The sequence below is a fragment of the Thermobia domestica genome, chromosome 5 (assembly GCF_964235325.1).
Source record: "Thermobia domestica chromosome 5, izTheDome1.hap1.1, whole genome shotgun sequence".
NCBI classification, from domain to species: Eukaryota; Metazoa; Arthropoda; class Insecta; order Zygentoma; family Lepismatidae; genus Thermobia; species Thermobia domestica.
In genome coordinates this window covers 116,994,610-117,018,898 of record NC_137458.1, presented here as the reverse complement: position 1 = coordinate 117,018,898, position 24,289 = coordinate 116,994,610, and the positions used below count along the sequence as shown (strand labels likewise).

The 24,289-nt window shown below is 34.3% G+C and overlaps 1 protein-coding gene across 3 annotated transcripts in view; it reads left to right on the top strand.

Annotated features, from left to right (window-relative positions):
• Positions 1-24,289, top strand: part of dysf (neuronal PAS domain protein dysfusion) — a 592,650-nt gene that overhangs the window by 137,792 nt on the left and 430,569 nt on the right. For all 3 annotated transcript variants that reach the window (XM_081758967.1, XM_081758968.1, XM_081758966.1), the window contains exon 2: positions 96-277. In XM_081758967.1, the coding sequence (XP_081615093.1) occupies positions 96-277 (182 nt within the window). The remainder of the gene's footprint in view (positions 1-95; positions 278-24,289) is intronic.

Genomic DNA, 24,289 nt, shown 5'->3' with positions numbered 1-24,289 from the left:
TAATTATTCCTGACAGACAACTTAATTAGTGCAAGTTATTATGAAGTACGTTCTATTGTTGTAACGATTGTCTTTTTTGTTTTCCATGTATACAGCTTCGACGCGACGAAGTCGACGAAGGGGGCCAGCAAGCTACGCCGGGACCTGATCAATGCCGAGATAGCGAATCTCCGAGACCTTTTACCGCTGCCTCCCTCCACTCGACAGAGGTTGTCGCAGCTGCAGCTCATGGCCCTCGTTTGTGTTTACGTGCGAAAAGCCAACTACTTCCAGCAAGGTAAGGAACCACCTCATTTCGTTGCTAACGATCAGGCAATACTTCTCAAAGTTTTCGTTACTAGCTCAACACGACCTATGTCCAACTAATAAAAAAATGTATATTTTCCTTACCGTTCTGTATATTGCTACCTTAATTTAATCAAAATTAAAAAAAAAAGTCCAAGGATATTATCACTTAAAGTGTGTACACATTTCTTCTGTGGACATTAAATCATCTCTCAGTGGTTGCACACGAACTACTTATAATAACTTAAACATATTATGTGATCATACCTTACGTTTTAAACAACGCCCAAGTTATACACAGCAAACAAGGATGGTGTTAAAGCATCTCGTTTTGTCTACTATTGTTAGCTTGTTATTTCAACAGTAGGGCCATCACCTTAAAAGGATAACAGAAATAACTGACAGTAAGAATATGTATTAGTTGTTATTTTCTGCTATGAGCCAAGCTTTACTGTGTATACTTGGCGTATATATAAGATAACGAACAACAAAGGATCATATTGCACGTAAGAACAACGTATGGCAGGGCCTTAACTCACGTACATGTCAAAATTTTCATACCCTACAAACAGGAAATATAATAAGTTGTTTGTTACTTAGTATGGATCTCAAATATACTAAGCTTTCTTATATACTTGCGTGAAGCTTTCCTCATAGCAAAAAGTAACTAATAGAAATTTTCAAAGTCAGTTACTAGATGTTTCTTATGCCCTAGGAAGGCGATGGCCTTAATGTTAAAACAATACGCTAAGAATGGTAAACAAATCTAGTTGTTTTAACATCTTAGTTTTTGCTGTCCTGTTTATTTCAGGATAAAGTAATATTTGTATAACATTCTAACAACCTTAACTGCTTTTTTTTTTTATCGAAGAGAGCATACAATTGTGTTAAATTTAACCCCCATCCTTACTTCAGAACCATCCCATTTAAATTATTAAACAGCAACATGAGTCGTGGCGTAGGACATTATCGTTTGAAAAGTTACCACTCGAAATTTAATTTAATTCATCTTCAGAGATCAAGCTCAATTCTTTTTAAAAATCAATATTCATTATATACAGTTACAAAATTTTCACTCGATTTTTAAAGATATATATTTAATTAATTTTAATAAATTAATAGGTTTGGAAAGAAGATAAGAAATGTCTTTCGCACGATATATTACATGCCTGCTGTTGCTGTTCAAAAAAAGTAAATAGGGTGGGACCATATTGTTGAGTGTAAGTGAATTGTTGGGTTTTAACACCTTTAAAGCCTCCTCTAGAAAATTTCAAAAGTAACGTCTGTCAGAATTTTCCCAAAGTGTATATATATATATATATATATATATATATATATATATATATATATATATATATATATATATGTGTGTGTGTGTGTGTGTGTGTAGTGTGTGTGTAGTGTGTGTGTTGAAAACCAGCAACTATCCACGTTAAAAACTTCAAGTGGAATGGTGCCAATGGGAATGGAAGTTTTTATTTATTTTTTTAAAGAAAGAAATAACATTTAATACTCATAAGCCTACATATACCGTATGTTTCCCTTGACATCAAAATTGATGATGTTCTAATTTTTTCGAAAATATTAATTCATTCTGAAATGAATGGTTCATAACTTTAGTTGATCAACCTGTTTTCTGATTAAAGCTCATGTGGTTGGGGGGTTCCAAGTTTAGCGGTAGGTGCACGTGTCATATATAGCCTCGGTGATGAAAGAAATGATAAACTGCAATCCCATCAACTGGAAAATGTTTCCGATAAATTCCTTCGTGTTGATCTGTTTGTTGCTTAAGTGTATGCTGACCTATTTTGAGGGTGAATTTCTCATAGTGTGAAATATCTTGAAAACACAGAATATTACAGATTCATATTTGGTAGTAAATTTTGAAAAATGTAACAATTTTCTTCAATTTCTGAGACATTTTAAATGAAAAACTACCATATAACATAGCAGGATTAGCAAATACTTTTCACAACGTTAATTACTGTTAGAATACAGAATAAATAACATAAATTCAATTTTTTTGATAAATTAGCAAAAATTTATAGCTCATCCTGTTCATTTTTTTATATGTTGCAAAAGAAACGTTGGTCATATATATTTAGATTTTTTTAAAAATCACTGTAACTTAACTACGTTTGTGGCTTCTACACAGATAGTGAGAAGCACCACTTTTTAAATAGCAAATCAACTTAACAGAACTTCGATATAAACGTGAGAATTCCCAGGGCGAAAGAGTTGAAATTCTTGAGAAACATTTCATATCTTTTTTTTTCTTTACTTGCATTATCCATTTAAAAGGGCGTGAATTCTTACTAGCATACAATCTTATTTGTATGGGAATGAAGCATGAACAATGTAATTTTTATAAATGGGAATACGTATGGCTTAGCATGAAAATAAGAATAGAATCAGTGACTATAAGACAGGTAATCTTTTCTTAGAAGTAGTTAATGTTTGAATTCAATTGCATATTATTGCTCTAGTTAATAGGGAAATAATTCTTTTTTCTATTACTTGAGGGTAAACGATCGGTTGTAGGAGCTATCTTTATGTAATTTCATTTTACATAGACAATAACAGCGTTCTCATCTATATAATTTCAGAACTCTCGGTTGCTGATTTTAGACACAAAAAAATACTTTTAAAATATGGAATTGAAACATTCCTTGTAATCAAATAAAATATACGGACAACCGCTTTGAACTGCGATTATTACTGAAATATTTATTTATGAAATATGAACAGAATCTCTTGAGCAGTTTTTGAGGAAATGTTCTGGAAAAAAGTCATATCCGAAGAATAAACTACCTCTCGTAAATCTTTTCAGAAGAAATAACTCATGTCATATGATAAGTTTGTTAATGAAATAATTTAGAAATATGAACAAAATCACTTGAGTTTTTTATAAAAGAAAAACTATAAAAAAACAACTTTGCCTAAAACTATACTATCCCTTCTGGACTTTTACTAGAAAAAACAAGTTACACCATGTTATACGTATTATACCTTTGTATACGGATTTATAAAGTATAAACAGTCATTAAGTCCAGTTTTGAGAAAATCGTAAATTTTTATTTTCATTTTTCAGCAAATTACCGTTACTTTGGGAGGTACGGGGGGAAATTCGAAGTGTTGAAAATCTTATGAAAATCTTAAATTTAATATTTGGTCTGGTTACGTTAAACGGTGTGGCCTCTAGGCGAGTGTATATCCAGACGAAAGGATGGATATATAACCCATAAATCCCTTTTTGGCATTTAGAGGCCATGAAATGTGTAAATCCTTTGCTCTCCTGTAGTTGTTTGAAACTAAAAAAACACACCCATTTTATTGTGTATTCAACTGACAAGGAGAAAATTCAACAGCAAGATCTAGCTCTAAAGGAATAAACAGGAACGTCAGGAAGACCAAATGTAAAGTGAAGTTGCAAAAACAACATTTGACGATTATTTCTTAAAGCAAAGGAGACAGGACAAGCCGAACGAGCACAGAAAAGTAGAAGATTTGGTGGAATAAGAATATGGGGGAAACACTGAAAATTCTGAGAATACCCTCGGGTGCGAAGATATCCACTAGCAATTTGGGCTGAATCGATCGAGGTATCGAATTTTAAAATGTCAGTTAAACGTATAAAGAAAATCGTATGCACTGAGATAGTATTGTGATATACATCGGGTGCTCTAAAAATGGTGCCCACGGACAAGAAATCGCTATTCTACAGGTTAAAGTTAAAATGTTATATAATGGCATATCCTCCGGAGCCTCGTTCACCTGCTATGGAAAATTTTTAAAAGTACACTGTGGCAACGTCGTATATGAACTTGAAACCATTACACAGGCCTGCATTATTTCGGTTATGTCATGTTTTTCAACATTGGATGATGTATTCCTATGTATCTTGGTGCGCTTAATCCAAAAATGACCATAGTTTGTGTCTATCACGTCAGAATTGTTTGCAAATCGGAATTTGTCACATTGTGTTATATGTTTAAAAACATCACAAATATGAGACCTACGGGCAGATGTCAGGACGTAGAAAATGATGCTATCTGTTTGTTTATGACGAAAACGGATCGTTGGCAACATAAACTGGCAGGTGACAGCACTTGTGTCATTAAACGTAGTGCACACTGCAACTGTTAGTGCTGGTGCAACCATTCGTACGTATCCTCCGCGATCAAACGTACTCGTATGTGTGTTGGTGGAGCAGCAAACATAGCGTTCGACATGGCGTCGAGAGGCTGTAAAACGTCTACAGATTCCTTTTGTTACATTTGTCGTGAGTTCATGTTCTCAAGGCAAAAAAGACAGATAATGTTCGTGCAGCAAGTGTACCTCGCGTATTCTGTGTAGAAGTAGAACATCAAGACAAAACCTGGGTACCCCACTATGTTTGCTATACGTGTATTGAAGGACTAAGACGGTGGTCAACGGGGGAACAACAGGCTTTCAGATTTGGCGTTCCGATGGTCTGGCGCAAGCCACTAAGTCACAGTGCTGATTGTTACTTTTATTTGGCACGTCTACACCACAACCATTTACACAATCGGAACTGAACGATGTGATTCTTGACTTACAATTTCTTCTAGACTTATCGGAAGAGGGAGACAGTATTCTGCAATGATGTGTGTGGACTGTTTCAGACATTTTGTGTTCCGTACGAAAGCACTGATTGGAGACTGACTATTCATCGATTCGTCGAAACGAAGCCTGACAGTTGGCCTACTTCACAACGGAAACAGATTTGCGTCAATACCCATAGGACATTCTGTACACTTACACGAACGTTACGAAAATGTACCATTTGTGTTCCAGAAAATTAAGTATGACACTCATCAGTGGGACGTATGTGATGATCTTAAGGTAATATTGATGATCAAACTATGTCATTGAGTCGCATATTTTTGATAGTTTTCGACATGTACTACATTTGGTTCGTTGCCATTTGCAAACAAGTCTGACATGATGGAAAGAAATTAACGTTCTTTTTGGATGAAGTGCAAAAAGATACATAGGAATCCATCATCAAATTTTGATAAACAGAACGCTCGCAGGATAGTGTTATCATTGATCTAGAAATTTATCAATTACATCGATAGTTACAATAATATGTAGTGTATTAGTAGACTACACGATAACAATTATGAGTTTATTTTCCAATTTTCATAACACTAGACGTTTCTTTGCTTTTAAACTTATTATACCTCCTCTATTGCTTTGGATTGAAATCGGCCACGAAGTAAGGAGGAAAATTTTCTCTCCCAAACTTAAAAAAGAAAATTTTCACAATATTTGTACATTTTTTATGTTTACATAAATAATCACATGTTTTCTTCGATACTTGAAGACTAGCTCTGATTCTTAAGGTTAAAAAAACCGGCTAAATGTAAAAGAGTGAACTAACCCGAACTTAGAGAGAAAAAAGGTCTTGATAGCTTTCATAAATGATTTCTGAAATTCATGAGAACCTGGCAAGTATCCCTTTAATATTTTTTTAAAGTTTACTCAGGTAAATTGGAGTTAGTTTCTGAGACATTAGCTCATCATTGTTTGATATGGGGAAGTTGATGAAGTCTATTTTAGGGAATCTATGTGTTCTGTATATATATATATATATATATATATATATATATATATATATATATATATATATATATATATTCTTTGCTGTACCCCAAGTCGCAAACTTCTTCCTTCATTGTTTTATTCAGACATTGTTCTTGTCAAGGAACTTCTCTCTTGACACACGATTATCTTTTAGAACCGCATTACAGGAAAATTAAATTAAGACAAAATGACAAAATTGCACGTTATACTATTACGATCAAACACTAGAAATGAGCATAGCGTGTTTTGCCCCCAATAAATTGAATAATAAAGCTAATGAGAAAATTTGACGTACCGGTATCTTGTATGAAGGTAAATGATACATTCATTAATCCTGTTTTGCCTTATTAGAATTCACAACACGCCTTATTTTGAAATCAACTCATGAGTTTACGTTATATTTTTTGATCCTCTCTCTCTCTCTTAGAGTTTTGTGGTTATATACATATATACGTATTTTAATTTTCCATATTAAAAATGTTCTTGAGCAACGAAACAAGGCAAAGACTATATATATGAAAGCGTGAGTGTGTGTGTAAAGATCGGAGGTGAGAAAACAGAAAAAAAAACATGGAGGTTTGTTGTGGAGACTTCTTTTTCCCCTCTGGTCTTTGAAGTGATTGATGGTCTTTTAATTCCATCGAGAAAGAGCACGGTGAAGTAATTTGTCAATTTCGCTTACAACTCTGCGCAATGTGCTGAAGGGTACCGCCTCTTATCTCCCTTTCCACCCCTTCAAAAGAATCAAATCCCTCTTTATTTTAATTTTTTACACCCTCACTAAGCTAGACTAGAAACTCATTAGGGATATATATATATATATATATATATATATATATATATATATATATATATATATATATATATATATATATATATATATATATATATAATTTTTCTTTTCTTTCTTTCTAATACTGTATAATCTCCGGTTACTTACCTTTCCTCAAAATTAAATATTATTCATGCAGTTGGAACAAACTTTCAAATGATTCCGATTCAGTGTAGAACCGATATATTTCAGTGAGAAAGCCTAATGTATCGGATATGGAGGAAATATACCAGGGGCATCATAGTAAAGAAGACTTACAGATAAAGAAGACTTTTATAAAATGTTCCAAAAAGAAGTTTTTTTTTTTATTGTGGGATAATTCATGTTAATACTTTATTAACACAAGTTTAGAAACAATGTACTAAGCAGGAGTATATATACACATTCTTTTAAGTTTAGTCCCTTTTTCTCATTTTACCCAAACAAACAGATTTTTTTAAAGTAGGTTTTATAAAGTCATTGTCTTCGAAAGATTTTTACGGTCATTATCTATTCCGTTTTAGACTTAATTCAATATTTTTCAGTTGCATTGTGGAAGGCAGTAATTTTTCCTCGTATTGTGAAAAGAACAAGTAACAATGTCACATTGTACACTACGTAAAGAAGTTTAGTTTGATTTTTCGGTAAAACGAACTCTTTAACAAGCTACATTTTACAAAGCTTAGGCCTACATTTTACTAAGCCTATTCTTAAGTATAGCACTTTCCTTCAATTAAATGAAGTATACTTAAGGGTCTTCACTACAGCCAAATTAAACTACCGCTAAATTTAGAGTTTTTCTGTAATATCTCCGAAACAAATAAAAATATTCGAAAAGCAGAAACGTAGTGAACTAGATAATACGATTTTGCATGTGATACCGTTATCACAACTCATCTATCTGCTTTCGATTTGCAATTGTAAATAGATTTAGAATTTTTTGCGGGGTTTGTAAATAGCGGCATACCAAAAGCAGATAGATGAATTGTGGTAAAGGTATCACATGCAAAATCGTATTGTCTAGTTTACTACGTTTCTTCTTTTCGAATATTTTTATTTCTTTTGAAAATGTTACAGAAAACCTCTAAAATTAGCGATAGTTTAATTTCGCTATAGTGAAGACCCTTAAGACGAGCTGATATTTGAAAATAGAAAGTATTTTAAGTCTTTAGATTTGTTTAATGGAAATTCATATAGTTTCATTTTAGAGTTGTATTCCACGGACATATTAGTATTTTGCATCTTGATCATTGCATCAACCCCGCTGATCATAACAGTGTTGCGGGTAGTCTATCAATCAAGGATAATAGCCATAATTACTTCCATTGGCATGCGTGTGGTACGACTTTTGATTGTTTATACCTTAGAGTCAACTCGATTCCTGACTTTCCACTCACTATATCCTGGCCAAACAATGGCAATCCATCAGATAGTTCTTGAGATTTCGTACTTCCCAGACGGAAACAGACGAACAAAATAAATATATAAAGAGGTTTCTGGGTACACCAAACTCCTTTTAAAATGCTCAAACTTGATATGGAGCCAGCAGAATGTCTAGTCGTCTGCAACCAGGCCACACTTCCGTGTTTATTTGAGTTGTATGTGGAGCAGGGGTTCGTTAATTATTTCTAAATAAAGTAATTTTGTTAATTTTACAACAAGACGATAAGCTATAGCGAATATTGTGTGAAAATATTGTATTATTGTCAAGTTCACGTATCTGCATAAAATTTGACTCTAACTAACAGAAAAGTAAACCAATAAAAGGCATTGTAAAGAAAGTACAGATAAAGCCTGCGGTGTCTTATTCCAAAAGCATAATGAAATATCTTATGATCCTAACTGAATAATGTGAATTCATTTGTATAACCATCTCATATCTGAACACTCTACACTTAAAATATCTGTGTACTGAAAGACGTTTTTCTTTACGTTATAACTCTGATTATATGTTCGTTCATTTAAAAATATTAATTTCTCCTCGGAAAATAATGTAACATACATAATACTTTTAAATCCCTATTTAAGGAAAATCATTTTAGTAAATTTCCCACATTTAATGAAAAAAAATAAATGAGGAAGGGACATCATTGGTAAATAGAGAATATCGATACACTGATTCAGATAAAAAAAAAAATCTTCAAGATGAAATGGACCTGATTCCCTTGTAGATTGAACGCACCATAGGGGGCGCTGTGACCAAGTGATAGATTGCTTACTTTTGGTGTGTAGAGTCCCTGGTTTGATTCCCGGCCAAGTACGTTTGTAGCGGACAACATCATATCTGTGGGTTTTCTCGGGGTGCTCCCGTTTCCTCACACATTGTTATTTAATCAATTCTTCCATCTTCTTACCTTAACCATCCGTCTCTCTTAGCCTAAGGAGCATATGCGTGGGACGTTAAACTGAAATATTTTTTGAACGCAACATATGTAATTTCTAATCCATATTCATGTGTCAAAAAGTTTGTTTTCTATTCAGAATACGTTAACATGTTCCATTTGAAAATACACTTAAAATACATCTTGTTAAAGATCATAATAATGCATTTGGAAGGATTTCAGTAAAATGATAAATTCATTCAATCCTATTAATTCGATTTTAATGTTCCTTTTGAATAACAAGAGTTATGAGATGGGATCTAGTGCTTTAGGTGCGATTCTTCCTATTTTTTTCTTTCTTGAAGCTTAACAGAAAGTATTAATTTTGTACGCTTAATGTTAGATTTATTTTTTATATAATATGAATAAGAAAAAATTTAGAAGAAGCAAACTCAACAACTTGATGAGGCAATATTCTACGGCAATTTAAATCATTGGATATTTATATCGTAAAGAGTGGGGGATATGTTCTCGACAAGTTACGAGAATATGGTGTCATTAGAAATTTAGTACTATTTTATTCAATGTGGTAAATTTTGACACTACTATATACACCTTCGTTAAGCTGACGGGCTACCATGCTTTATCCTGGGTTTAATTTCCGATTATGGCATAGAAGTTAGTAATCGAAAACTATTTTACTAAAACTTTATTTTTTGCAAAAAAAAAAAAAAAGAGTTGTCTTATTATTTTCTTTACATATGAATGTTGTCTATATTGTAATGTGAATATTTTTGGTGAATAACTTAAGAATCACTCTTTCTTCAGCTTCCAATACTCTGAAATTTATAATTTATCTTCTAATATTCTCCTGATATTCTTATATTCTCTCTCGTGAAAATATATATATATATATATATTTTTTAAGCAAACAAGTTGGGAAAACGGATCTCATTTGTATGAATTAGTGAACTGTGGATCTGAAAATACAGCTCAGTTTGACCACATCTCAGTTTAATATGTAGTATATGACAGGTGGCCATTCCGTCGTGAGCCGAGAATGCGACGACGGTTTGTTTATATATGTAACAAAATATTTTTTTCTCTCACTTTGTACAAACTTCAATCGCCTGGTTTATTTACAAATCAGCCCTCTGTTGAACTACCATGATAATGGAAAAATATTAATAGATAGCCTTTGAATTATTATCACACTACCTTATTTCATCACTTATAACAATATTCATCCAATGCCATTGGTTATGTTAAGTTAGAAATCTTTGAAATGTGCCTGAAACTCTCTACTGACATCATTATATGTTACCAGTTTGGTGGCGAGTTTTTCCATGGTTAACGGAAACTTATTTACGGTTAATATTTCCAGCTAGTTGCTGACAAAATTCAATGTGCAATATTAAATGGATTTTCTTCTAAAGTCATCTTTCGGAAGGTCGAAAGATTATTGTTATACCCTTCTCACAAGTATCAATTATTGAGGAACTCAAACGAGACTACTCAATGGATTCTCTTTTGGTCTGGTCGTACAATGAAAGATTGTTACTATCCTTTATTAAAAATTTAGCGTCGATTCATTGACTGATAATTATTAGATTCAATAACATTTGAATTGTCTAAACGTGCGAGGGTATTACATAAAGTTTCTGTCCTGACACTTTAAGTATCACTCAACTGCATTGACAATAAGCCGTTAAGGGAATATAATGCCATCTATGAAAAATAATGTGTCAGTTTGAACAGTCCATTATATTATAAAGTCCTTTGGTCGTCTACATAGAATGTAACATGAAATGGAATTTGATAGGCATATTTCAGTGCTTCTTTATATAACTTTATATCAGCATAGATTAGTGTGTCAAAGAAATGGAATTAACTTTCCAGGTTTACGTCTCACTCTTATGCCCTTTAGGCTAAAAAAGGCAGATGATTAATAAATATCAGTAGTTTTGAAATAATTGGTGGAATGGAAAAGTGAGAGGGAACAGGAGGACCACGAGAAAACCAACGGGCACGATTTTGTCCACCACAAACTCATATGACTGAAGATTGAACTAGAGAATTCTCCGTATCAAGTGTGAATGCTCTACCACTAAGCCACCCTGCTTTCTTTCCTACTGTGACTTTGGAATGATATATTGAATGTTTAGTCTTTTAAGAAAATATTTCTTATTCAAGAATTATCGTCTATCGACAAAATAGACTCTGTTTAACCACGCTTCGAGAAAATCCGTAATTATTGTCTACAGCAAGGTTTGGATTAAACATTTAAAACTTTAAAAAACGTATTAAACATAGTTGTATGTAACATAAGAAGTGGTACATCGTGTACTGGATACAATCTCTGGTTTTATAAATAAGCTTACTAAATTTTTTTCCTATCTTCTTTTTAAAAATACTTATCTTAAACTTCATACCTATACATGTAGTCTATAGTATTACATCATAACCACCCACATATCCAGAAAAGAAAAAGAGAGAGGGTGGAGAAAAGGGAGTATATATGTGTATAGCATATGTGTATACCATATTATTCAGGACATCTAAATGGACTTCAGACGATCACTATCACGGGTAGGGGGAAGGGAAAACTACTCTTTAAAAAAAACTAGTTTCTGACTCCAGTATTGCCGTCACTATGGTTCATTAGAGATAAATCCTAGAGATTAAGTTCCGCTAGCCAACGCGCAAGAGGAAAGAGGTGTGAGGCATGAACGGAACAAAATAAAACTAAAAAAAAAGGAGCTTAAAGAAAAAAAAGACTGTTTATGTTTCAACAATATTGAGCGACAGAATATAACCTGAGGGGCCGAAAATTTTGCATTAAATTTGAAACTATTTTTCTTCTAATGACCACGAGAAAGAAAATATTAGAAAAAAAAAAAAGAACTGCACTGTCCCTCTCCTCTTACTTCCTTTTTTTGTGCTGTCATACAATTATACAAATTTCACACATTTACGTTCAATTTATGAGCCTGTTCCGTTTCACTGTTGAAAAGCTGTTCCTAGAGGCGATCTTCAGAAGATTCATGGCTAGTCAACACAAGCAGACAGTGTAAGCGGAGCTTAAAGAAAGAAAGAAAACAAGAAAAAACTGTAGTAAAAGAGCAATCGATTTCTCTTGTCTGCTAAAAAGAATTTAAGAAAAAAAATTAGTCGGCTGTTTTTGGTTATGAGTAACGAACGGGGCCCTCCTTCTTTAATGTAAATAACACCTCCTAACATTTACAATACTTAAATATAGTATAAGCTTAAGTATATGTATATATATATATACATATCGGTATGTATATATATCGGTGGCTTATTCCTTCATGAGTGGTGTAACAGAAATATTTCTCTCTTGTTGTTTGTCTCCTCCTCTCTTTTCAAATACCAATTTGCCTTCTCCGCCGTCCCCTCCCCCCCGTTCTAGATCTTCTCGAAGAACACAAGATATGGATAACAGAAGGAGGTGGTGTCGTGAAACTAACCCTCCCATTTCCAACTTCGGAACTAATGTGTATCGACAAACTTGAACAGGTGTAATAAATACACAACACGCGGATTCCATTATGCATAACCTTTTTTCTTTCTTTCTTTTTTTTCTTACTTGTTATACATTAAAAAGAACGTCAATGCAGCAAGGAAAAGGGAAAAAAAGGAAAGACAACTAATGATTTGTGGGGTTGATTTCTATTGGTTGTTCTATCACATTTGGGTGGAAGGAACGAAAAAGTACTATACAGAATCTAAATCATTCAATATACTCTGTTTACTAAGATTTTCTTAGTAAAATTACAATCAGAGCCCCCTGGTGACTATGAAGTTCGCTCAGGCGTCTCCGGTTCCAGTGTAAGCCAATCTCATGTAACCTCGTCGGTGCTGAAAAGGAGCGTCTAAACTCCAAAGAAATAACCAACCAAAATAATAATGAATCTCTGACAGCCGTGTTGACAATCATTCGTTTTAGCATTACATTGGTGAGGAAAGTAGATGATACAATTGATAGTAAAATAAGAATAATTCATCAATTGTAACAACGATCAATGTTTTTACATATATTATTCGGGCTCAGGAGCGCACCCAAAAATTGTTGTTATGAGAAGTCCAAGCTTAGGGGGATCCAATACTACCCACATAGCACACGACGTCTCATTCTAATCCCAATTATCCCGTATAGTTTCCCGGATTATCGGGATAATGAGTTGACATCCCATGGACGTCCAGCATGGGACGTCTTAAAGGATTTCCACGTAGGATGTCCAAGGGACGTCCCGGATGGGACACGAGATCCCAGTGAAATCCCACATCGGACATACCCAGGGCCACATTATCCCACGATTTACCAGTGGACTTCCCTTTGAGGTCCCGTTGAATACACCGTTTTCAGGGATACTAGCGGACATCTGGATATCCCGCAAAGGTTCTATAAATGTCCCGGGAGCAAATTTGGATGATCCCAGGATGTCCCGCTGTCCACTGTGAATCACTCTCGGACGTCCTGTGGACGTCCGTGTGCTATGTAGGTATAAGCCACTACACGTATATGTAGTATTAAATGAGTATTATTCTGCACCCGAAAAGACGATAAGTAATTGTAAAATATTTCCACCTATATTTTCAGAAAAAAATGATAGAACTAGAATTATTATAAGAGAAAGAGTGCAGATAAAGTGTAAGATAAAATTATGCCGCATCAATCATTTTCGTGTTAAAATATAGATTTATTGAAAAAGTGTACGAATGTACCTTGAGTTAGGAAATTTGGGAGGTGGTCCGGACCCGGTGGGTGTGTCCATGTTCGAGTTGCCTACGAGACCTGTCTTGTCTCGACGAGATGTTTTGAAAGTTTCGGAAATTGTATCTTTTTATTGAAAGAACTCTGTCTCGTCTCGACTCGACTCGGAGGATAACGCTAAATATCGTTAACCATACACATTGTGCACGTACGCATTGTTGAAATGTAGCAACCATGGAATAGCAGTACCTGGGCTAAGTAATTTTCAATGTGTAAAATCGTACAACGTAAAAAGTAGCTACAATGACCAAAATACATATAATTTTCAATTAAATTTCGTTTATGCAACCGGAAGTGTTTGAAGAACTTGATGATCTGATACATGTTCATTTCATTACAATTGAATATATAATATAAAAAAATGAATAAAATATAAATGGCTGTTGGTATTTGAGTTCTCTCTTTATCTCTCTCTTTTCTCTTTCTTTTCCAGTATTTCTTTTGACTTTATTCTTGGAAATGACTTTTATAACTACAGGCTAACAACTCTTGTTGTGTGCAAAGAAGTTCATCAGACCTCGGTCCTTCATTTAACGATTTCGTTCATTCAGAATTTCCCTTTCTATTCTATGGTAGCCCACCTACCTATTATATACTTCTTCCTACTGTAACTGAATGAATTGAAACAAAATCAGCTACTAGAGGTTAAAGAAGTCTTAAAACGTTTATTTTCTTGTACTTTTTAAGTCTGCAGGTTTTTTTTCTAGGTATAACTAAATGATCATCCTATCCGGATGTTTGGAAATAGGAATTGTCGCAGCTTCCACTATGCCATTTTACACAGCGATGGTTTAAAGTTGTGAAACGAATGTCAACAATAATCTCATGCTGTCACTTTCATCAAATGTCCTCTTCCAGGAAGAACTTCCTTCTTCACGCTGGCCTTTGAATCGTTCGCTTATTATTCTATTATTTCTTTATTTTATTCGGATCTCGAACGATTTAGCTGGTGGCCAGACCTCCAGATGGAATTCACCAAGCAGATGGTTCTGCGTATTTGTCTATCGTGGATGTGATGTGGCTATCTTGTGGATTATATTCGATAAATATAAGGGATCTTGGTGCACCTAAAGAATTATCGCACAATATGTAAATAGTAAGGTCTTCACTTTTATAATTTTAGTGAAGAACATAAAGACAATCATCATCATAGGTTATTCTGCCATTATTGGCAGGTCACTTGCTGCAACTAAGTAGCTTCCATGCTCCACGGTCTTCCTCTAACTTCTTCGTCTTCACGTACGATTCTTCTGTTTTGATATCGTTCATCAATTGTAGCTTCTTCGCTCCCTTCATTTTGCTGTTACCAAATCCTCTAGCATATTCTTCATGATACACTTCCTTCTTAGCCAATATCCCAACAAGTTTCTCTTCCTCTTCTTAATAAGGTCTGAAATCGTTCTTTTCTACCCCACCATTTCTAAGACTCTCTCATTCGTTTTCTGCTCGACCCAGCAAATTCTCTTTATTCTTCTTCACACCTACATTTCGAAAGCTACCAATCATTTTTCATAATTTTTACGTAATGTCCATGTTTCTGCCCCATACACTACAATACTCTACCTACACGAAGGATTTTATGTCTTTTCTTAATTCTTTATTCAAGGTATTACAAAACTTAGACTTTTCTTCCTCCTAAAGGCCTCTTTCGAAATTCCTATCCTTGCTTTTGTTTCACATTCGCACTTCATAGCATCACTAATAACTATCCAGGTATCGAAAACTAGTCACCTGTTCCATTTTCTCCCCTCCTACTTTTATATTTGACACCGAACGTTTCGTTCCAATCACCGTGCTTTTTGTCTTTCTAACATTTATTTTCATCCCATATTCTTCACAGCCCTTACTCACGTTTTCTAACATTTTATTGATTTTCTTTTCAGATTGCGCAACAAGTACAATATCGTCTGTAAATCGTGAAGTGCAAAGTGTAAGGACAATAAAGAATATCAAATATGTAGAAAGTGAGTCAGGTACTATCTACAATAAATTAATAACAATAGTAGTTCCAAACCTTTCTGTAAAAAAGAAGTTTGGATGTGCAGCTTATGATGTCATATTGTTAGAATCCACATTTCAGGCTTTATTAAACTGTTTGAAATGATCCTGCATCAAATGTTCTGATCAAATATGCTGCTATGATGATGTGCTTTATATAATAATATTCTTAACCCTTTATCTTTCTTTTCTAGACTAGTAATAGGTCTTTGCTTGGTATATCACGTTTACACCGACATCTTGCCAATTTACATTGCGTGCTAATATGTTAAAATACTATTGCGCTATCTTACTTAAAAATTCCAGTTTGAATGTTGTTCAACATGATGATTTGTTCGTTGGTTGAGTTGAAAACTAAAGCTACTAAAAAGTACCCACACACAGTTAAATGGAAAGAACATAAACTAGAAATAATTTGTGTGGCCCTTCATAACGTAGTCGGTAACATTCTCCCCTTTGGTGGGAGCAATCCCGTGTTCGTTTTCCGGTAGGGACATTCGATAGAAAAAGTGTAAAAGCTTTATCAGGCTGGCCATCCTGAGTGAGGTTTTCCTGAGTTTTTCTCCACCAGGCAAATGCCTGAATGGTACCGAACATACAGGTCCCAGGCCATTTCTTTCTTTCCCTTTTCTTGGTTCGCCGACGGACGTCATCCCTCATAATGAGACAGGCTAACATGGATGCTGAAGCCCAGAAATGTAATCCTACTTCCTGGAAGTAATTTGTAAATACAGAAAATGGTAGTACCGTGTGGTGTCAAAACTAACTTCAAGCTAACGAGTTCGACGTCATAAACTTCAAGTCGTTGTGGAAGTCTATAGCAAGAATTCTGATTATCGTATACTATAATTGGTTGTGGCCTGCTGTATTCTTAGCCAAATAATAGTTGGATTTTAATATATTCTGCAATACATTGTGAATCCATTTCTAGATATCTGTCAAAAGTTGCTAAACAGAAAACATAGACGAGTAATAAGAGATTTAGCAGTGATTTCTTTGACGGTATTGCAGATAGAGGCGACTACGTAATTATAAACCTAGTAAAAATAATGAAATATTAAACAAATCGTTTAAACATGTATATAAGTATGTGTGTGTGTTCTATGTATGCGTGTTAGTGACTGAGAGAGAGAGAGAGAGAGAGAGATGTCCTTAAGTAACCTGCTATTTAGTCATTTTCACACATACTCGACATCTTTTCAGAAGTGGACGCCCTTTTTATGTAATGCATTAGGACGAGTACTAAACTCACATATGACGCGTGCATATATGTGTGTGTTTATTTTTATATATTATGTATAGAGAGGGATGGGAATAGACTGACTGTCTAGTTTTTACGAGTTTTGTTTCTCCTTGATCTACTTCTGTTTTTTGCCTACAGGTGAAGATTACTTTTTTTATATATAGAAGGGAGGTGGAGACATTTTTGCCTTTAAAGAAGAGCGTACAGTTTAGATGAATTTGCTAATTGTCTGCTTTGGCGCGCGGTCTAACTTATCTTTACGTACGTGAGAAAAGGAGGAGGTGTTACACTTAAGGCGTTTCTTTTAATGTTTAAGTAATCTGCTAATTTTTCTCAAGATGAGTTTTTTTTTCTTTCGAGGAAGAACAGGAAAGAAAATACATGATATGTAACATTTGATGACGTACAAAGCAGAAAGCACACACACACACACACACACACACACACGTATATAATGCATTGTCGTTCTTTAGGAAACTTCGGTTACACTTTACACTCATTGACGGATTTATTAGGCCCTTCCTAATGTAAGCCACTAAAAGCTATTTATCCAATCAACCAAGGACATAGTAGATAGAAGACCCGTGCGGTTTTGAACGCCTTACTTTTTTCATTTTTTTTTCAAAGTCTATCTTGTTGTTGCGGTTACTTGTACGTATATAAGATATATATATATATATATATATATATATATATATATATATATATATATATATATATATATATATATATATATATATATATATATATTCAACAACTGGTTTAACGATAAGCTACAGATTACATCATACCCGCTTGCACACACAAATACACACATATTAACACGATATATATAGTTAGTTTCATGTACATCACGTTCATTTACAATCTTCTAATCGTTATTGGAGTTTTTCGGAAAGCATTTCAACCTTCGTAGCTTCTTCAAAAAGAATGCCGCGGTAAAACAACCGTGTATTTCTTTTATCATACTATTTAAATATTCGTGTGCATTTTGTAATAGTTGAAATATACTACTACTACTATTACAACAACAACTACTACTACTACTACTACTATAACAACAACAACTACTACTACCAGGCCCGTAGAAGGCCCAAAAATGTAGGGGGGGCCGGCTGAATTTAGGGGGGCCCGATCCAACCATATGATAGTTCATCACCATATTATAGTTCATTTGCAAGCCTACCGTGAAAATTTTAGGGGGCCAGCGAAAATTTAGGGGTGCCCGGCCCCCCTAGACCCCCCTGCATACGGGCCTGACTACTACTACTACTACTACTACTACTACTACTACTACTACTACTACTACTACTACTACTAATAATAATAATAATAATAATAATAATAATAATAATAATAAATCCAAATTTGAGGCATGTATCAATCAGCAGATATTACCGACGAACACAGTAGTGTAGTGGTTAGAGCTTTGGACTCACGTTCGCGTAGTTCCGAGGTCGATTCCCGGCCGGTACTTCATGTGAAAAAAAGACTGACGACCATTAGATCTAGAAAGCTCCTGATACGACTGTTAGAGACAGGAAGACGCAGTGCACTAACCATGTGTTTGTCACTAGGCTAGACAAGGACATAGTTCAGCCGGTCGCTAATAGATGGCGTTGGAGCGGCTCAGGCCCATAGCAGTTGAAGAAAATTCTTCAGAACGTTTCTCGATACATTGAGAGATCTGAACCAATCTGGACACGTTTGGGCATTAAGGGAATGTAGAAAGAAGCCTACGTCGTTTTCATAATTGATAACCAAATGGCGACACCTCTTTTTGTGTCATTTATTCAATATTCGTTCTCGAAATCTGACTATGTCGACTCGACTGTAAAGGATTAAAGCATCGAGCTCCACGTAAGAATGAAGAGACCAACATCTATATGGATATTGTGTGTATTTTCTCAAAATTAGTTTGATTCAAGGATTTCTTCGCTTCGAATCGTTACCGTCAATACTAAGTTCAAACATTTCCTCGTGCCTTAGTTTATGTTACTATTTTCTTATTTATTTCTTAAAATGACCTCTGAGAACAGTAATTATATTCCCAATATACAATGTAGAAGTGTATTTACTGGACAACTGACTAAGATACTGTTGGTACAATACAAACTTTTAAAAGATATTTCAAGAAATATTGCATATATTAATAATATTTAACAATAAACTATTCAATGATTCAAGTATATAGAAACTGACCTTGACATTTGACCTAGTTTTCTATCTTTGGTTTTCTATTTTATTAAAATGATCTCAAATTTCAAAGGCGCATAGGGTTTTTATATTTCATTGTTTTCCATTATTATTTAAAATTCTACGATATTATTTACCACATTAGATGTATTCAACACTAAACAATTTGGTTACTCTTTATAAGGATATGTAGGATAAATGTAAGTGTATCATCGTGACAGAATTGCAAAATGAGTTGAGTTGAGTTGATTTTGATTTTAACGTCCCTTTTCAGCAGCGAGGCTATATGAGACGTGGACCTACTGATTAACGTGGAATCCGAACCACATGAGCTCCAGCCGGGAATCGAACCCGGGCCTCCCACGCCAAAGTCGCGTACGCTAACCGTTTCGCCACGGAGGAGCTCGAATTGCAAAATGAGCAAGCAGAAAGAAGAGAACCAGAGAAAACTCCCTGAGGCGTTGTTCCTATTACAACGAACTTTAATGGTTTGTAATCGAACCAAAGATCCTTTTCACCAGAGGTGAGCACTCTAGGATTGCACCATTGTGCTTTTCGTCGACAAATAATCATTTACAAATACTGTATTTATACATATATGTTGCATCATGATTTGTTTTTAGTTAGAACAAGCTAAAGACGCAGTAAAATGTTTGATTTTGTGCTAATTAAAAATGTAATTAAATCAATCTCTTAGCGTGTAAATGGATTTATTACTGTGTGAACGTCTTCAGATGTCACTGACATGAAAAGGTTTAGAGTGGATTCTTTACGAAACATGACGAGACATGGTTGCAATAACGTTAAGTTTTCAGTTTATCCACCTACTGATCAAATGATATCACAGTTTGGCTAAGTATAAAATACGTAAATAACTTTCTAGTTTAATTGTATATAAATGCCGTTTGAGTAAATCTTCATCCTTGTTTCCAATCTTCGTCTACTGTCGAGAAACAGTCGAGGATCTAAATCTGTTACACAATTTTCCATCAGCCTTCCCCGCATTCTAAGGGCTAGTTCGCGAGCCTTTTGCTCACAGGGTCCCAGGTTTGATTCTTGCTGGGAGAGTATTAATATTTCAACGCATTATGGTAGTTCTGATTCCACCTTAAACTGTAGGCATGTCTCATGTAGCCTCGGTGATGAAAAGAGACATAAAACTTCAACTAACTAACTAAAAACAGTTCTCTTTCAATAAACTACGTGATACATGTTGTCAATTCTCACTCTTTCTATGGTATCTTTGCAGAACGTACTCAATTGATTGAGCCTTATAAAAGTGTGGCTCTTGTATTCTTCTGAATAATGAACGGCATTTCCAATGTTTTCCGTGGTTTGTTCGTTCTTTTCTATGTTCAAACTGTTCTTTTTATATATATCTATATGCATTCAGTGGTCTCCAATATGAAGTTTTATTACTTGAATAAATATGCCAGGTATATGTGTAATTGAAATTAGAATGATGTTAGGAGATGAATTTATGTCCCTTCCCTATATAATTAAGAGTGCTTAAGTTATTTGAACTGACAGTCTATCTGCAGTTCTTTAACTTGCATGCACGTTAGGACAGAATATCGGTGGACGTTAACTAAGTTCCATAAACAAAGACAAATTGTCATTAATTATATTCTTCACTGTGTAAACATTTAAGGGTAATGGAAAATCTTATTCCCATTTTTCTTTTTTTATTTTTGAAAGTCTTTCTGGAATCAAAGAATCACACGTATTAACATTTTTGAATTTGAATTTTCATCATCTTAACTATTCTGAATCATTAACATGAAGAGTTCCGTTTACTAAAATTTCTCCTGCCACCATACCCTCTAGCACATCCCTCATGATACAATTCCTTCTTAGCCAATGTGCCAACCAGTTTCTCTTCCTCTTCCTAATAATATCTAAAACTGTTCTTTTCTCTCCAGCCATTTCTGAGACCCTCTCATTCGTTTTCCGCTTGATTCAGCTAATCCTTTCCATTCTTCTCCCCACACCTACACTTCGAAAGCTTCGTCGTTTTTCATCACTTTTGCATAATGTTCATCTTTCTGCTCCATACAGTACAGTACAGTGCTTCACACGAAGAATTTTATGAGTCTTTTTATCAATTCTTTATTCAAGGTCACACAAAGTAGTACTTTCTTCCTCCTAAAGGTTTCTTTCACCATTCTTTCCTTGCTTTTGTTTCACATTTGCACTTCATATCATCACTAATAATATTACCCAAGTATCGAAAACTAGTTCTATTTTCTCTCTTCCTGCTTCTATATTTGACACCGGCTGCTTCGTTCGAATCACAATGGCTTTTGTCTTTCTAATATTTATTTTCATCTCATATTCTTCACAGCCCTTTCTCAAGTTTTCAAATATCTTATTGATTTTCTTTTGAAATTCCGTAACAAGCGCCATATCATCTGCAAACTGTATACACTTAATCATTCTACCTCCCACAGAAATGCCGTCTTCATTGTGTAGGCTATTTTCGCTTTCTCTTCAAAGTAGATATTAAATATTGTTGGCGAGAGGTCGAAATTTCTGTACAATTGCACTTAAATGTTTTGAGGGTTGTATATTAGCGTTTTGCAAAATATACACTTGCGAGTGAATGGAGTATGGCTAGCCAGTGTTAAAGTAATTGTGATCTGTGAAGATGATGACGGAATGATTCAATTAATGAGTTCTTCCGAAATAATCTCTCCAGCTTTCTGTTGTAAAAACAAAATACAAAAATTCGCTCCCGTTCAAGAGTCATCGTCTGGAATATCGGACTATGTACACTCATGTCCAAAATTATTGTCGTATATATGCCTATAAATATGTTGTTGTAGGAAGATGATTTGATAACGAATTCGCCCGGTATTTCTTATAATGTTAGTATGTGTATAATCGGCAAAAATATGTATGTGGCATATTTCATGTAAAAAAAAGAGCAGTAAATAAGAACAATAAAACGAAAATAAAACTTTCTTGTCCATTTAGCAACATTTTGTTTTACTCATTGTAATTTTCGTTTTTATAATTCTTTTCCTATGAAATTTACCACAAATATATATTTTCCGATTATACACATAGTATCAGTATTACAAGTACTCTGCAAAATCATTATCAAATTATATTCTTACAAGAAGACAGCTATAGATATGCGACAATCATTTTGAACATGAGTGTACGTACTAACTGGGGATGGCCAATTTCGTAATTTTTAATTTCTGGAATCCTTAAGTAAAATTGGAAAATTCCGGATTTCGGAAAAAATTGGAATTCGAAAAAATGTGGAGTTCGGAAAAATGTGGAGTTCGGAAAAATTCAGAATTTTGAAAATTCCGGAATTCGAAAAAAACCGGAATTCAAAAAATCCGGATTTCAGAGAAAATCTAGAATTCGGAAAAAGCCAGATTTTTCCGAAATGCGAAAAGTGAAATATCCGATCCCGGAAAATAAATCTTGCAGAATCCGGATTCCGGAAAATTTTGGCCAACCCTAGTACTAACAGTAGAATCTTATAATGCCCACTAGCGTAATCATAATGAAACAATACACCTGAATTAAATAGGTTAATGTGATAATTAAAAACGCTTGTTATCATATATTTTGAAAAGAAAAATCGTAAGAAATTATTCTAATGTTAAAACGAATTCAATCTTAAATGAAGTGCAGGTCTCTTTACTACATCTTAAATCTTAAAACTGCCTTCTGTTATATATTATCGTTGCGCATTTAAAGAGGGAATTAAACTTTCCGCCTAGTTTCCACTGACAAAGATAACTTGAGCATCGAAAGTTTAGGCAAAAAGCTGTGAGATACTTATAGAATCGTTACGATACGGAACCTATCTTTGCTCTTCTCTTTTCAAATACATGTTAAACGTGTTAAGACGAAATTCCATTCTTCTGCTTCTAGGCTATTGGTTGTTTACAGGGTAAAAAAGGTACTTTTACGGTTTGGAGCTCTTATTATTCCTTCACTTTCTGCAAGACCATGCCATTCCATTAGCACTTCAAGGGTTACAGCATTTACCGATATTTGTGACTATGTCAGCCGATTTCAACATGTCTTTCCTAAACATGTTACATTGACGCATCGTCATTTGGAGTCAACAATACTCTTCTTCCACACATAGCACTTCGAGACATATGTGATTCCTTTATTCTCTATATTTCCCTTTAGCTTCTTCACTGACATCATCGGAAGAGGTCTTATTTGGATGAATATCTTTTCGATCAAATGTAATCTGTTATGTAGTGTCTGTATCTTGCACTTGTCTTTCTTCTTACTTTTTCGTTTTATTTTTGGAACGGTATGTAGAGTTTTACAAAAGTAATTGAAGAAATAGAGAAAAAAGCTTATACCATTCCCTGACAAATCTCCAAAAAACGCCTTAGTTAAATTAACCATCTTTTCTATATATACGTGAATGTTGATATTTAAATCTTATTCTAAAATATGATTAACATTTAATAAGAAAAACAAATATCCAAAGATAATACATATATCGATCGATGGAGCTTGTTTTAAGTTGGACACAATTATGTGTGTTAAGTGTAAAACCTCATATGTAAAACATACAGAAACATTGGATAATAAGTTGAGTTGAGTTGATTTTGAGTTTAACGTTCCTTTCAGCAGCGAAGCTGTATGAGACGGGACCCATAATCGTCCTTTTGAATTGGGCGTTAACACGAGTATACTCAGAATTTTATATTATAGACCAAAATAATAGCCGAGTATTCTTGGGGTTTTATGTTAAGAAGTTAAGGTGAAAATGATGCTGAAGCATTTCATCATCAAGCTCTCCGTGATAACGCTAGCAAGATGAGAGTACAATGCTATAGTTAATGAGATATACCGGTACCTCAAAATTATGATTAGCTCTTAAACTTTAATTTGCGTGTAATCAAAATGCTTGTCCACGTACGAGTCATACATCAATCAGTAGATGACATCAAACCGAACAAAATTACATTATTCAGGTTAAATTCTGATGCTTAGTTTTCGAGAAAATCGGGAGAAACTACGTATTTTTCTGGTTCTAA